At 28.8% G+C, this 13,344-nt stretch overlaps 1 protein-coding gene and 1 pseudogene across 2 annotated transcripts; one reads left to right on the forward strand and one right to left on the reverse strand.

Moving 5' to 3' along the window:
* Nucleotides 1–964: 964 nt before the first annotated feature.
* Nucleotides 965–2,085, reverse strand: LOC111307154 (F-box/kelch-repeat protein At3g23880-like). The gene is made up of 2 exons (XM_022905174.1): nt 1,721–2,085; nt 965–1,634 (listed from the first exon to the last, which is right to left on the reverse strand). Exons 1-2 carry the CDS (start codon nt 2,083–2,085, stop codon nt 965–967), a joined length of 1,035 nt encoding a protein of 344 aa, XP_022760909.1.
* A 5,138-nt stretch (nt 2,086–7,223) lies between these two features.
* Nucleotides 7,224–8,927, forward strand: LOC111306780 (F-box/kelch-repeat protein At3g06240 pseudogene; annotated as a pseudogene). The gene has a single exon (XR_016332112.1). The product of XR_016332112.1 is annotated as an F-box/kelch-repeat protein At3g06240 pseudogene (transcript).
* Nucleotides 8,928–13,344: the final 4,417 nt, after the last annotated feature.

Here is a 13,344-nt window from a genome sequence, read left to right on the forward strand (position 1 = left end):
GCCTTGATCTTTTATTTTACACAGAGCCCTAGCTACTTAATAAAAAAGAGGTGGGGTTGTTTTATGTGTGTGTCGAAAACCAAGCAGAGAAAGAAGAAAAGCCAGGAAAAGCAGAGAGAGAAAAATGAGAAGGGAGAGTTGGTTGAACGGAAGTCGATCCGTGGTCCAATTGAGTTGAAACCTTGTCAGGAGGTTTATGATTCAGAGTTCTACATTCTGAACGGTGAAGATCGGGTTTGAAGCTCTCTAGGAACAAATCTAGGGTGTATTTGTTGAGTCACTTATTTGGTGAGATTTCTCCAATTGTTTCTCTAGTTGTTGATTAGCTCTAGTTTTAGCTAGAGAAGAACTTTGTATAACTATTATTTGATAGTGAAGATTTTTTCTGGCGGCCTGTGGTTTTTTCCCTCTACACTGAAGGGTTTTTCATGTAAATCTTGGTGAGCTTTATTTTTCCTGCGTATTTGATTATTGATTGTTGTCTATTACTTCTATATTGTTGTGATTATTGCTTCAGGCGCAACAGTTTAAAGGATGAGACCTGTTTTAAACCACCATCATTCTCTAATATTAATAAGGAAAAAGAATTTATATGCTGAGTAATCAATCGTTGTTCACTCATCAATATCACTTGAAAGTTTAGTGAACAACATTTAAGAAACTAGATACCATATATCATCCTCCTAGGAATATTGATTGGCTAAGTGATTCAATCTAAATGTTAACACAAAATAAACAAATAAGAATACACGAATCGCTAGATCTAACTTCAACCGAACAAGTTTAAAACTTTTATCTGGATGTATAATGACGCAGCAATTGCATGCTAAATGCTAAAAATAAGCAAACATTGCAACCTGCAGGCTGCACATGAAATAGAGAAGTAAAAGTGAATTTTGTTCAAAAGGGAAAAAGATTGAGAAAATATACCTTACAAGTCATAATGTATTCTTCCACCTTTACCTTATGAGAAATTATTAGACAGATCATTCGGCCAAACTAGAGTCTCCTCGTATGCAATTGCATCACAGAAGTATGGAGAATTCTTGGGGCTCTTGGATTCATACTGTTTTGGACAACTGTGAATCCTTATTTTTTTTACTATTCCTCCTTCACCCTCACACCTGATTATATCTTTACTATTTTCTGTCACAAAATCATCCTTGCCATCTGAATAATTCTTGTTCAAGAAGTTAATGAAGAAACAATAGAAGTCATAAAAATGTTGAAAGGTAAGGACCTTAGTCCAATATCCCTCCACGCCATCTTTCTTCATCATCCATAACTCAAAATCCAAGGAGTTCTTGAACTTGTCCATGCAACTTCCACAAAATATTTTTTCAGCTTCAAATAACCTCCATTTATGGCGGAACAGCTTAGCATCGGGCTTTCGGACATAACCAAATATATACGTCTTTAGATCAAACGAAATGATTCCATTAAAAATATGCCAATGGAGAGCTCCATTGCTATACACCCCTTTTCCAATTGCTGAACGAGGCCACCATCTATCTTGTCTCATGCTCCATGAACTTTTCGCCAGTGAAAAAATCACAAGTCTTCTATCAATCTCAAGCACCAGCTTGTAATCATTAGAGGATGAATCATAACCAAAACCAGAACCAGTATAAGTACTAAAAAAATGCGAATTATTTGGAATAACATTACACTCTGGTAACTCCTTGGAGTTCCGGTCGAAGGGTTCCACAAAAAGAAATGCCTGGCATCATTGTCGAGGTTTAAGCACACCAAACCATTGCATGAACCCAGAATTTTAACACGATTACAAGGTTCGATTGGTGGAAAACGAAGGCTTATCATTGCATCTTCATCGTCAAATAAAGATTTTTCCAAGTCTAAGGACTTGAGTCCACAAGGGAGTGATACGATGAGAATCTTCTGAGCAATGATTTTAGGGTCTTGGGAAGATGCTCTTTCGAAGTGGTTTCTGGTGAAAGGAGGGCTACTGATCAAAGACCTCCATGACTTGGACGCGCACTTGAATCTAATCAGGGACTTCACTGGCAAGTATGGAAGTATCTGATCTGTGATATCTTGAGGAATATGGTTATTAGGCTTTGCCATGTTTTCTTCAGTTTGATTAATAACCTAGAATTATATGAATTTATAAGGAATTAATATTTCAATGCCAATTAGTCTCAAATTCAAATTTAAAATTTTAATTTTTTTTAATTTGAGTCTCTTTGTTTTTAATTTCGGCTTGAAAAGAATATGTGCAAATAGAATTTCATAGTGACTCTATCACTTAAAAAAAGTAAAGAAAATAAGAATTATTTGAGGTCAGGAACTATTAGTTTTCAACTTCTTTAAAGAGAATTAATTTTAGTATGATTAAAACTTAGGGTTCTTCAATTAAATTGAGGTTGTTGATGTAATCAGCATTTTTTTCCTAATTGTATATGCATTGAACTCAAGTTTAATTTAATTAATTTATATAGTTATCTATCATATATATATTATTAATAAAAATATTATTTGTTTTATAAATAAATGAATAAATAATAAAATATGTATTTATTAATTATGTAGATTATAATAAAGGGATGAATAATTTATGAAAAAATTATTAAAATAAATTATCAAGGATATATATATATATATATATATATATATATCATTCACTATTTACACTTTTGAAATTCATCTTTTTTATATATAATATAGAAATATAGATTATCGAACACACCTTTAATATTACTTGAACAATTAAACTAATTAAGAATTAGATGGTGCTAGCTTTACAAAAGAAGACAATTTTGGGGAATCACCATCAGAAGTTTTTTTTGGCAATGGTACTTAGAATTATGGAAGAGTCGATCTGTTATCAGCTTCACAACTCGAAGAAATTTGGGAGCGGTACCAAAATGAAGTTAAAAGTTCATGGTTGGCTGCTAAAGATATCAAATGGAGAAGGTTTATTCCTTTGGGCAAATAGCATTACTATTTGGTGGCATGCACTTTGTAGGTGGCTAAAAAGAAACTACTTCGGAGCTAAGGATATAATGGAAGGAAAATGTATTAAAATTGACATAATCTCAACCAATTCGAACAAAGCTCATATGGGCTAAGACCAACTCCGGTCGGATTCTAAAGATTTGAGTTTTTTTTTTTTTCTTGGTTAAGTATAAAAATTATCTCTAAACTAATAATTTTTATAGTTTGATATCTAAAAAATAAAATTATTAGTTTAATACTTTGACTTTCATTCTGTTATAATGTTGATATCTGAGATTAATATCAATAATCAACTTTACAGATATGACATGAATATCTAATAAGATATTGATACGTATACACATCACACTATCAATGACATATCAACATAAATAGAAAAGTTCAAAAAATTTTAAAAATTTTTAAAAAATTCTAAAATTCTAATTTTTTTATAAAAAAATTCTTAAAAAGTTCTAAAAAAGTTTTAACGTTTTAAAAAACTTAAACATTCAAAAAAATTTCTAAAAATAACTAAAAAATTCTAAATTTTTTTTTTAAATTCTAAAAATTCCAAAATTTTTTTCAAAATATTTATAAAAAAATTCTTAAGAAATAATGAAAAATTTAAAGAAATTCTAACAAGTTTTCAAAAAAATTTAAAAATTATGAAAAAATTTTAAATTTAAAAAAAATTAATTTTTTTAAATTATGAAAAATGAAAAAATATAAAATATTTTAAAATTAGAAAAATTAAGATAATTTTATAAATTCAAACAAATTTGAAAACTTTAATAAAAAATCCAAAAAATTCAAAAAACTTCAAATTTTCATAAAAATTAAATTTCCATAAAAAAATACAAAGACTTAGAAACATGAAAATTAAAAAAAAATCTAAAACTTTTTTAAAAATTTTGAAAATTTAAAAAATATAAAAAATTAAAAAAAATAAAAACCTTTTAAAAAATTCTAAAAATTATTAAAATTTTTTGAAAAATTTAATAATTTAAAAAATCTAAAACCTTCTAAAAAATTAAAAAAAATCTTAAAAAAAATAAAAATACTTAAATACTTTTAAAAAATCCAAAAAATTTCAAAATTTTTTTTGAAAATTCAAAAAATATATAAAAACTAAATTTAAGATTCGAAAATGAAAAAATTTCACATTTAAAAAAAATTTACAATTTTTTATATTTTTTCAAAAAATTTAAGATTTGTTTATTTAAAGTATTTTAAAATTTTTGTGATTTTTTTTGAATTTTTAAAAAATTTATTTTTAATAAAATCTTCATTTTTTTGAATTTTTTTAAAAATTTCTTCGGAAAATTTTGGATATTTTAAGATTTTTTGAAATTTTTTTAAAAAATATTAGAATATTTTAAAATTATTTTAAAGTTTTTTTAAAAAGTTCTTAGAAACTTTAGAATTTTTATAAATTTTTTATAACTTTTAAATTTTTTTTTTTAAATTTTAATGATGACATGGTATTGATGATGTGACATTGATTATATTTTTTTGACACATGTAGCATTTATTGGATGTTCATACCACATCGACAAAGTTGATTAATTGCATTAGTCTGAGGTACCAATGTGAAAACGCAATAAAAGTTCAGATACCAATATGATAATTTTATTTATTTAATTATCAAACTAATAGAAAATATATTGTTTAAAGACTATTTTTATATTTAACCCTTTTTTTTTTTTAATTTTATAAGACTTGTTTGACACTAAACTATAATAAAATCCGATCACATTCTAAAGATTTGAGATTTGAGTTGTTTATTTTATATTATCATGGTTTGATTATAATGTGGAAACACTCCATATATATAGAAACACTCCATATAAGAAATAGCTTCATACCGTTGTTGAAATTTGCAAAAGCGAAATCCTTTGATAATTTTTAATTCATCTTCATACTTCATTAGTTTATTGCAAGGTTGATTCATATATAAAACATTGCTTCTGAAATGCACAAGGCCTTAAAGACCCAATAACAGTTACTTCCGATGTCTTGGAATGTAGTGAAAGACCTATAGTCATAGCCACTAAAGTAGACATATAAGCAGGCGGTGTAGGCACTGGACGATTGAATTTTTCTGTCTGTAAATCAAAAGCAAGGATATCAAGAAATAGGCTCCTGTTTGTCATAGGATTCGACCATAATATCCAATGTAAAGCTCCATAGACAAAAGAGAAGGACCTTAAAACTCCATCACGGTCATAAGCTCTAGTATGAACGCAAAGAGGGTTTTCAACGATTCTCTATGAATTTTTTCTCAATGAAAAAATTTCAGCTTTCATTGGTAAACCCTGTACGCGTGTATCCAACACGGAAAACAATTTGAAATCGTCGGAGGATGAATCGTACCCAAAACCATAGACAAAACGATGATAGGGATTGGTTTCAGGTGATATCGTAAGTTTCTATAAATTAAGGGTTTTATGCTACCTACTATACCATTATAAACCCTTAATTGTACTATTATAAAATCTTAATTTTTAAATTTTTTTTCTTATAATTTCAATTATAAACTCTTTCAATTATAAATTTTTATCATGTTGAGATATTAAGATGATGGATCACAGCCAATGGAACTTAACTGAGATGGCATGAGGAGCTTCAACATTGTGAGATGACCTAGGTTCAAGGCGTAATATCCTCCACTTAAGTAAATAGATAAATGTTATATATAATAAAAGTTTTAAATTATTTAGTATTGATAAAATTAATAAATAATTAAAAATTAATAACAATAATAATATATCAAATAATATTCTTTATTATTAATCTAAAATTATTTAAAAAATTTTAAATAAAAATTAAAAGAAAAGAAAAGAATTAAATTATAGGGGTGATTTTGTATTTAAAATAAAAACTAAAGGATAAAAAAGAAAAAAAAAACACAAATGAAAGCTCGGTTGGCCATTGAACCAAAATTAGGCTTTATTTGGATTCACTTGCAGCATCAGTGCAAGGAGAATTTTTACTTTTTTTTTGTGCAATTGCACCATTTCATTTCGTTTGGATGTTTATCAGTACAGTGTGATTGAGCTCTTCCACTGCATTGGAACAATAATTCTACACCGGTAAAAAATGGTCCAGTGAGCCACTGAACTGGACTGTTTGGTATAATACCATTATTTTTTTTTTATTTTGCATTTGTTTTTAAATTAATTAATGTTTTATATTTTACTTGTTTAATATTATTTTATTAAATTTTAATTGATATAAATATATTATTATCAATTTTAAAAATAATATTATTTGACATAAAAATAATTTTTAATCATTTATTAATTTTATAAATGTCAAATAATTTAAAATTTTTATTATATATAAATTTTAATTTAATATTTTTAATAATTTTTTTTATCTTATTACAATTCATCTTACCATAATTACAGTATTTACATCTAAATAAATATTTCATTATAAATTTTAATTTCACCACCATAATAATTAAACTCACCACTATAGTGAGATTGGCGCAAACTCTAATTGTAATTGAGTCCAATGAAATCCAAAGGCACCTTAAGTCATTTTGATTGATTAATTTTCATGTAAAATACAGTTGATTTAGTAATTTAATTTCTGACATTAACCATGATATATTATTTGAAGGAAAATTTTAATCGAAGAAGGAAGAAAAAGAGTTAATGTTATTAATGCGTTTTAAATTATGATAAAATATTTAATGTAATATTTAAATTTAAAAATATTTAATGTAATATTTAAATTATAAATTTATTATATAATATGATATTTATTCTTATTAATATAATTAATTTTAAAGGATAATACATAATGTATAAATAATTTTTTAAATATTATATTAATTAATAAATCTATAAATCATATATTATATTAAAATTTTTAAAATTTAAGTATCATATTAAATTTTTTATTATAATTCAGGAATAATTTATAATATTATCCCAAAAATAAATATTAATGTTGAAAAAAATTATGATAGGATTTTGAAGTTATATATAATAAAATTATTTTAAGGATTAAATTTTTATCAAAAAGTCAAAATTTCCCCAGTGAAGTATATTGGGTAATTTTAATTAATTTATTAAGAATTAAGAAATGAAAGAACAAACTGGAACAAAATTGAATTGGGTTAAATGGAACAGAATGAAAAACTTCAATCTTACAAGAATAAGTTTTAACATGTGAAATAAAAGAGGGACAAAATTGAAAATGATTATACGTCTGAGTTGTAAAGACAAATTTAACAATTTCATTACGAGGGACAGGGCCCTCTCATCAAAATAATAAAAACAAATAAAAGGGTGGGGCTGGGGTGAGTTAACTCGATCGGATGTCAAGTTGACTCAAAATTTTGCAAGAAAGAAGGCGGCTAAAATCCAACTGCTCTCCTTGTTTCTTCTGTTATTATTCATTTCATCTGTCTTTTTGAATCTTTTTCCCTTTTGGGTTTTCAATATTTCCATCAAAATTGTTTCTTTCGAAAAGAGATATGAAAAAAGAAAGAATAGTGCAGCAGATACCACCAGCTGAAGAAGAAGAAGCTGAAATTCCGATTCTTCCCCAAGAAATCATAGTGGAAATCCTTTCAAGATTACCCATCAAATCTCTTTTCCAGTTCAGGTGTGTTTCCAAACTTTGGCTTTCTCTTATATCAGATCCCCTGTTAGCCAAAGCCCACCTCAAACAAACCATTAAAAATGATTACTTTTATTCTCAAAGAAAAAGAGTAATCATTTCCTCGCATAATTTATACTCTCTTGAATATGAATCAATTGGTAAAGATGGTAGCTTTAGTGAAATTTTGGTAGCTTCAGAGCTTGATTATCCTTTGAAAGACCAGCCAAATGGATTGACTGAGCTATTAGATTCTACTAAAGATGGTTATTTTTATTGTGAAAGAAGTGAAGATGATGAATTTCCTGTAATGGTGAAGCTAAATTTGCCATGTTGTGTGAATCCAAGGAATTGGGTTGATATATTGGGTTCTTGTAATGGGTTGGTTTGTATTGCCCCAGATGAAGATACCCTTTTTTTGTTTAATCCTTCCACTAGAGAATCGAAGAGAATCCCAGACCTGCCTTCCGGTTTTGCTCCTAATGGTTTAAGTGTTTATGGCTTTGGTTTTGATTTTGTTAATGATGATTATAAGGTGGTGAAACTAGGGTGTGGACCTGTGTGTGTTTATTCATTAAGAACTGATTCTTGGAGGAAGGTTGGGAGTTTCCCATTTGATGATAATGTGTATGAATCTGGAGTGCTTATGAATGGGGCTATTCACTGGATGGCCAGTCGTGGAGATGGGGCCGATTATGAGTGTGTGGTTGCTGCTTTTAGTTTAGAAGAAGAGGTATTTTCGGATATGCCAGCTCCTGACTTTGTTGATACTAGCTTTGAATTTGTGGTGGGGGTTCTTAATGGATGCCTCTGTATGCTTCATAGCCGCAATCAGCTGCATGATGACTTTTGGGTGATGACCAAGTATGGTGTGGGTGAATCATGGACTAAATTGACCCTCAGTATCGCATACATATGCATGAAGTCATTGTGTTTGGCACAGAATGGAGAAGTGCTGCTGGAGGTTGATGGAAAACTGTTGTTGTACAACTTGGGAGATGACAGTTATAGGTACTTAGTAGTTCATGGCATTCCTGAGGGGGATGGTTTTGAAGCAGATACGTACTTGGAAAGCCTGGTGTCACCCAATGGCTACTGTAGGAGTGGAATACAGATGATAGACTAAAGATGATAAACTTGTTGAATCTTTTCCTATTATGTTCTGTACTTTTAAATTCATGCAACTTATTGTACTTTTACTTATTTGTGAGCTCTGTTCCATAGAATACATATTTCATGTTCTTGTCCTTAATGTGTCCCTGTTGCTACATATGTTGTGGAAATGCTGAGTTCATATGGTTGACACATGATGCAGAAAATGATAATAAAATACAAATTGTACTGTTCAATTTCGTTTTTATTTTGTTTAGACAGGAAGTTTAAGGATTTGAATGCTAGACCTTCCCGGTATGGTATCCGTCGTTAAGATATAATTATAATTTAGCCTTACAGTCTCCTTTTCGTTATGATTTTATGCAAGTCATTTTAGCTGATACTCTCTTCTATTAATCCTTTGGTTGGAACCTGTTTCCGCCTTTGACAGACTTATGGAGAGAAGGGTAAATACTGGCTGCTTTCAACCTCTGTGTTTTTCTGTAGGCAAAGTTTTACTGATCTAAAAAATTCAGTGACTAGTGCATCACTTAGGTTTTTAAGAGAACCTCATTACTAATTGCAGCTTTTCCTCAATATTTCTTAAAGTTACTACATGCCTGAGTTGTAGGCATTTACAGTAGATCATGGCTTCTTCACCATAGCCAACTTATGACTTTGCAAAGCATGGATTTGCACGTATTCCGAGCTTAGCAATAAAAATCTAGTTAAGCAAATTTCTGGTTAATAAAGTTACATTTACCTAACAGAAAGGACAAAGAAACAAAAGAACCAAACTCAGATAGTGCTAAAAGAGTAACATATATTCTTCCTCTTCCTACCACTTAACTATGTCGCCATTGTGCGTCTCATCAGACAGTAAAGCTACAATAAAAATTAGGTCAAAGCAGATTCTCCATGTAAGCAATAGCTTCACATGGCCATTGCCGATTCTTATAAACCTGAAATCTTTTGAGGTCGTCTTATTCGGCATCATTCCACATCAATTTCTCGAAACATTCCTTTATATATAGAACAGATGTTTCCAAAATGTACAAGGACCCAAGGAAATAAAGATAATTTATCCTAAACAATTTACTGAATTTAGTCCAAGACTCCATATACCCACAATTCAAAAGCAGGCAAAATAGTGTTAGAATAATTAATGCAAAGTTTATCTTCAAGAACCCCCAAGCTAATAGTGGTGGTAGCAGAGCATGGGGTATTGGCAGACTATTGAATATCTTCTGTTTAAATCAAAAGTAGTGATTTCATGAGATTCTGGACTAAATAGCATATCACTCCGATCAAATGGCCAATGGAAAGCTCCATTGATAAAAGCACAAGACCCTTTAGTGTAAAAAATATCAAGCCTTTCAGGAAGCTTTTCAATTATTCTCCATGAGTTTTTTCTCAGTGAAAAAAATTTCAGCTCGTCGGTGAAAGTCGAAAAAATAATTTGTAATCGTTAGAGGATGAGTCGTACCCAAAACCAACAAAACGTCAATAGGTATCGGCCTGAAAGACAAGGTTCTGGCAGCTCCTTTTAGTCTGCAGTTGATGGATTCCAAATAGAGAAACGTTTGTCATTCAGGGCTACAGCTGCCAAACCATTGCGTGAATCAAGAATTTTGAGATATTGATGACGCCCTTTTGGTGGAAAATCGAGACGTACCAACGTCAATTCAACGCCCAAAGATGTGTCAGACACGTTAAAGAACTTGAGGCCATCATAAGGCGTTGATGAAAGAACGTTGAGTCTTGATTCAGGGGCATAATTTTTTAGAATGATGTTAAGGCGGATTGTAAGTTGTTTATTATTTTAAAATTTTTTTTAAAGTAATGTTAAGATTTTTTTTATGTAATAAGATTTTATTTGTTATCAATTTAATAAAAGATAAGATAATATATTTTATTATATTTTCTCTTTTATCCAGCCATTATTTCATATTTTATTTCATGTCCTTTTATTCTCATTCTCAAATTTCAAATGACGAATGTTTAAATGATGATAATAGTAATTTTGGGATTTAATTTTGAAAATTCATTCACATTGATCTAAGGAGATTATTTGAGCAAAAAAAATAAGCTATTGGTAGATACGAAATAAATATTTCTTAAAGATGTGCAATCATTTATAAGATCCATGAGCTTGTTTTTGTTTAATAAATGATTTTCAAAGAAAGCATTCATATCTGAGATAAAAAATGGCCATCTTTCTTTTACCATTTGAAAGACCATTCATTGCTACCTCTTTGAACTTATTATGATTTCTTTTTCTAAAGAACCCTAACCAAGGATCACCTTCCATAATGAGGGGTAGTTTTTGAAAAGAGAAGAGAGGCAAAAGATCATAAAAAAGTCTTAAAGATAAAAAGCAAAAAAAAAAAGAAAGAAAAATGAATGCCACAAATGAATTGGGCCAAAGTAATGAGAATCATTTTGTGAGGAATGAGATGGATGAAAAAGAAATAATAGTGAAATGATGTGGAATGGGACAAAATGCCAAGTTGCATCAAATGATGAATGATCCTTTAGTTTTGAACTCTTTAAACACATGTTTTGAGCTTATTTTACCTATTTCTTTCATGACCCCTCACCATAGCCTACATTACAACTTTTAAAAATCTATTTAGATCAAATGTGAGTACTCGATTGAATGATCATATGTTGGGTTAAGGCATGCTCGTGATGAAACAATAGGATCTTGCTACATTGCTTTAGAGATTGATGGGTGAGAGATATCACAAATAGATGAAAAAAATAAAAAGATAAAAAAAAAGAAGAGGATGAAAAAAGGAGAAAAAAAGGAATGAAAAATAATGAAAAATAATGAAAAATAAAAAATAAAAAATGGAAAAAAGAGGAAAAATAAAAAAAAATTGAAAAAAAAGACTAGAAAAAAATATGAAAAAGAGATAAAATAAAAACTTAAATTAAAATTCGAAAGGACGATTTGGGTAGACAAATCTTTGAACTGAAAGTTAGATGAACAGTTCAAGTATATAAAAAATCAAAGATATCTGAAGATATTTCAAAGTTGCAGCAAAGTTTGATTACCTCAAAATGATTTCGACAGTCAATGGAATGAGTTTTTGAAAAAGAATCATGGATTAATGTTTAGAATTATCTGAATATTCATTATTTGGATATACCATTCATCCCAATGACATGCATCCAACTTGTTTCTTTTTTCATTTATTTTTGTACTAGACTCACTCATTATTAATTGCCTTTCTTCCAATTCACCTTGTGTTTTTTTATTCTCACATCCCTAGAATGAATTGAGAAAATGTATAATTGCATTGTGTTTGTTAAGAATTGAAATGATGATGAATGAATGATAATGATCGTGAAAGATTTATGTATTCTTTTGAAAAAAAAATCTAAGAAGATAGGGGTAAAAAAATAAAGAGTTGGTAGAAACTTGAAAAGTTAATTTGCAAGGACATAAGATGATGAATATGGTGATAGATTGCTCAATAAAATGAAAAGAGGGCAAAAATCTAAAAAAGATGATATGATCAAAAAATGAATACGGTGATAGATGGTTGACATAACTTATGAGTTGTAGTCAAATGATGAAAATAGTGTGGATCAAAAGATGAAATTTATTCTGTTAGTGCTGATGAATTTATGAGTTAAATGATAGAAAAGATTATGGATCAGTTGATGAAATGGTTAGTGCTAAAAAGCTTGTTAGTTATCATTAAATGATGGAAATAATATGGATTAATAGATGAAATTATTCTGAAGTGGCAAGTGCTGAAAAGCCTATGAGTGGTGACTAAGTGATAGAAGATAGAAACTTGTTCTGAAATTATTAGTGCTAAAAAACCTATGAATGATGATCAAGTGATGAAAATGATGAGGATCAGTTGATAGAATAGCTCATGTTGAGTAGCTAAAAGAGAAAATATAGGATGGTGGAGTCGAGATCCATGTTACCACATTTAATTAGAATTTCGTGACATTGACATTTGCATTACAAGCATTACATTTGCATTGTTGTTGAAGAATATTTAAAAATTTGGTCTGGCCATGCACCTAAATTATGCAGTAAACATTTGAATCATGGTTGAGAATATGACATTGTGAGAATCTAGATTGTTGTATTTGCATCATTAATCATGACATTCATTACATACTAAATTTTGATTTTGATAAAATTTGAAAGTCATCTAGAATAGAATTTTGAATATTTTGATGAAGTATTTTAATACAAAATTGTGAATCCTCAAATGAAAATCACCAAAAAATTCTTAAATGAGAATCTTTGAGTTTTCAGATAAGAATCTTTAAATTTTAAATGATAATCTTTGAGATGTGAAACTTTGACATTTGTCAAATGTGAACTTTTGAACTCAAATGAGAAACTTTGAACTTTTGGATACGAATTTCCAAAATTCGAATGAGAATCTTTAAATGCTGGATACGAGTCTTGCAATTCACAAATGTGAATCTTAAGATTTTGCAAATTTGATTTCTTGTGAAACTGAAATTTTGATAATCAAATTTCAATGAATTCTTGCAAAGCTGAAATGTTCTTGTGAATCTGCACCTTTGAATTTCAAACTTAAATTGTGAATATTTGAGTTTTCATTACAAATTTCATCAGACCTGATTTATAATTCCTTAGGACATGATTGTCAAAGAGCATTTATTTTTTTTAAATTTATGGTG

This window comes from Durio zibethinus, chromosome 22 (genome assembly GCF_047325235.1).
Source record: "Durio zibethinus cultivar Kanyao isolate XHJ-2024 chromosome 22, ASM4732523v1, whole genome shotgun sequence".
In the NCBI taxonomy this organism is placed as follows: Eukaryota; Viridiplantae; Streptophyta; class Magnoliopsida; order Malvales; family Malvaceae; genus Durio; species Durio zibethinus.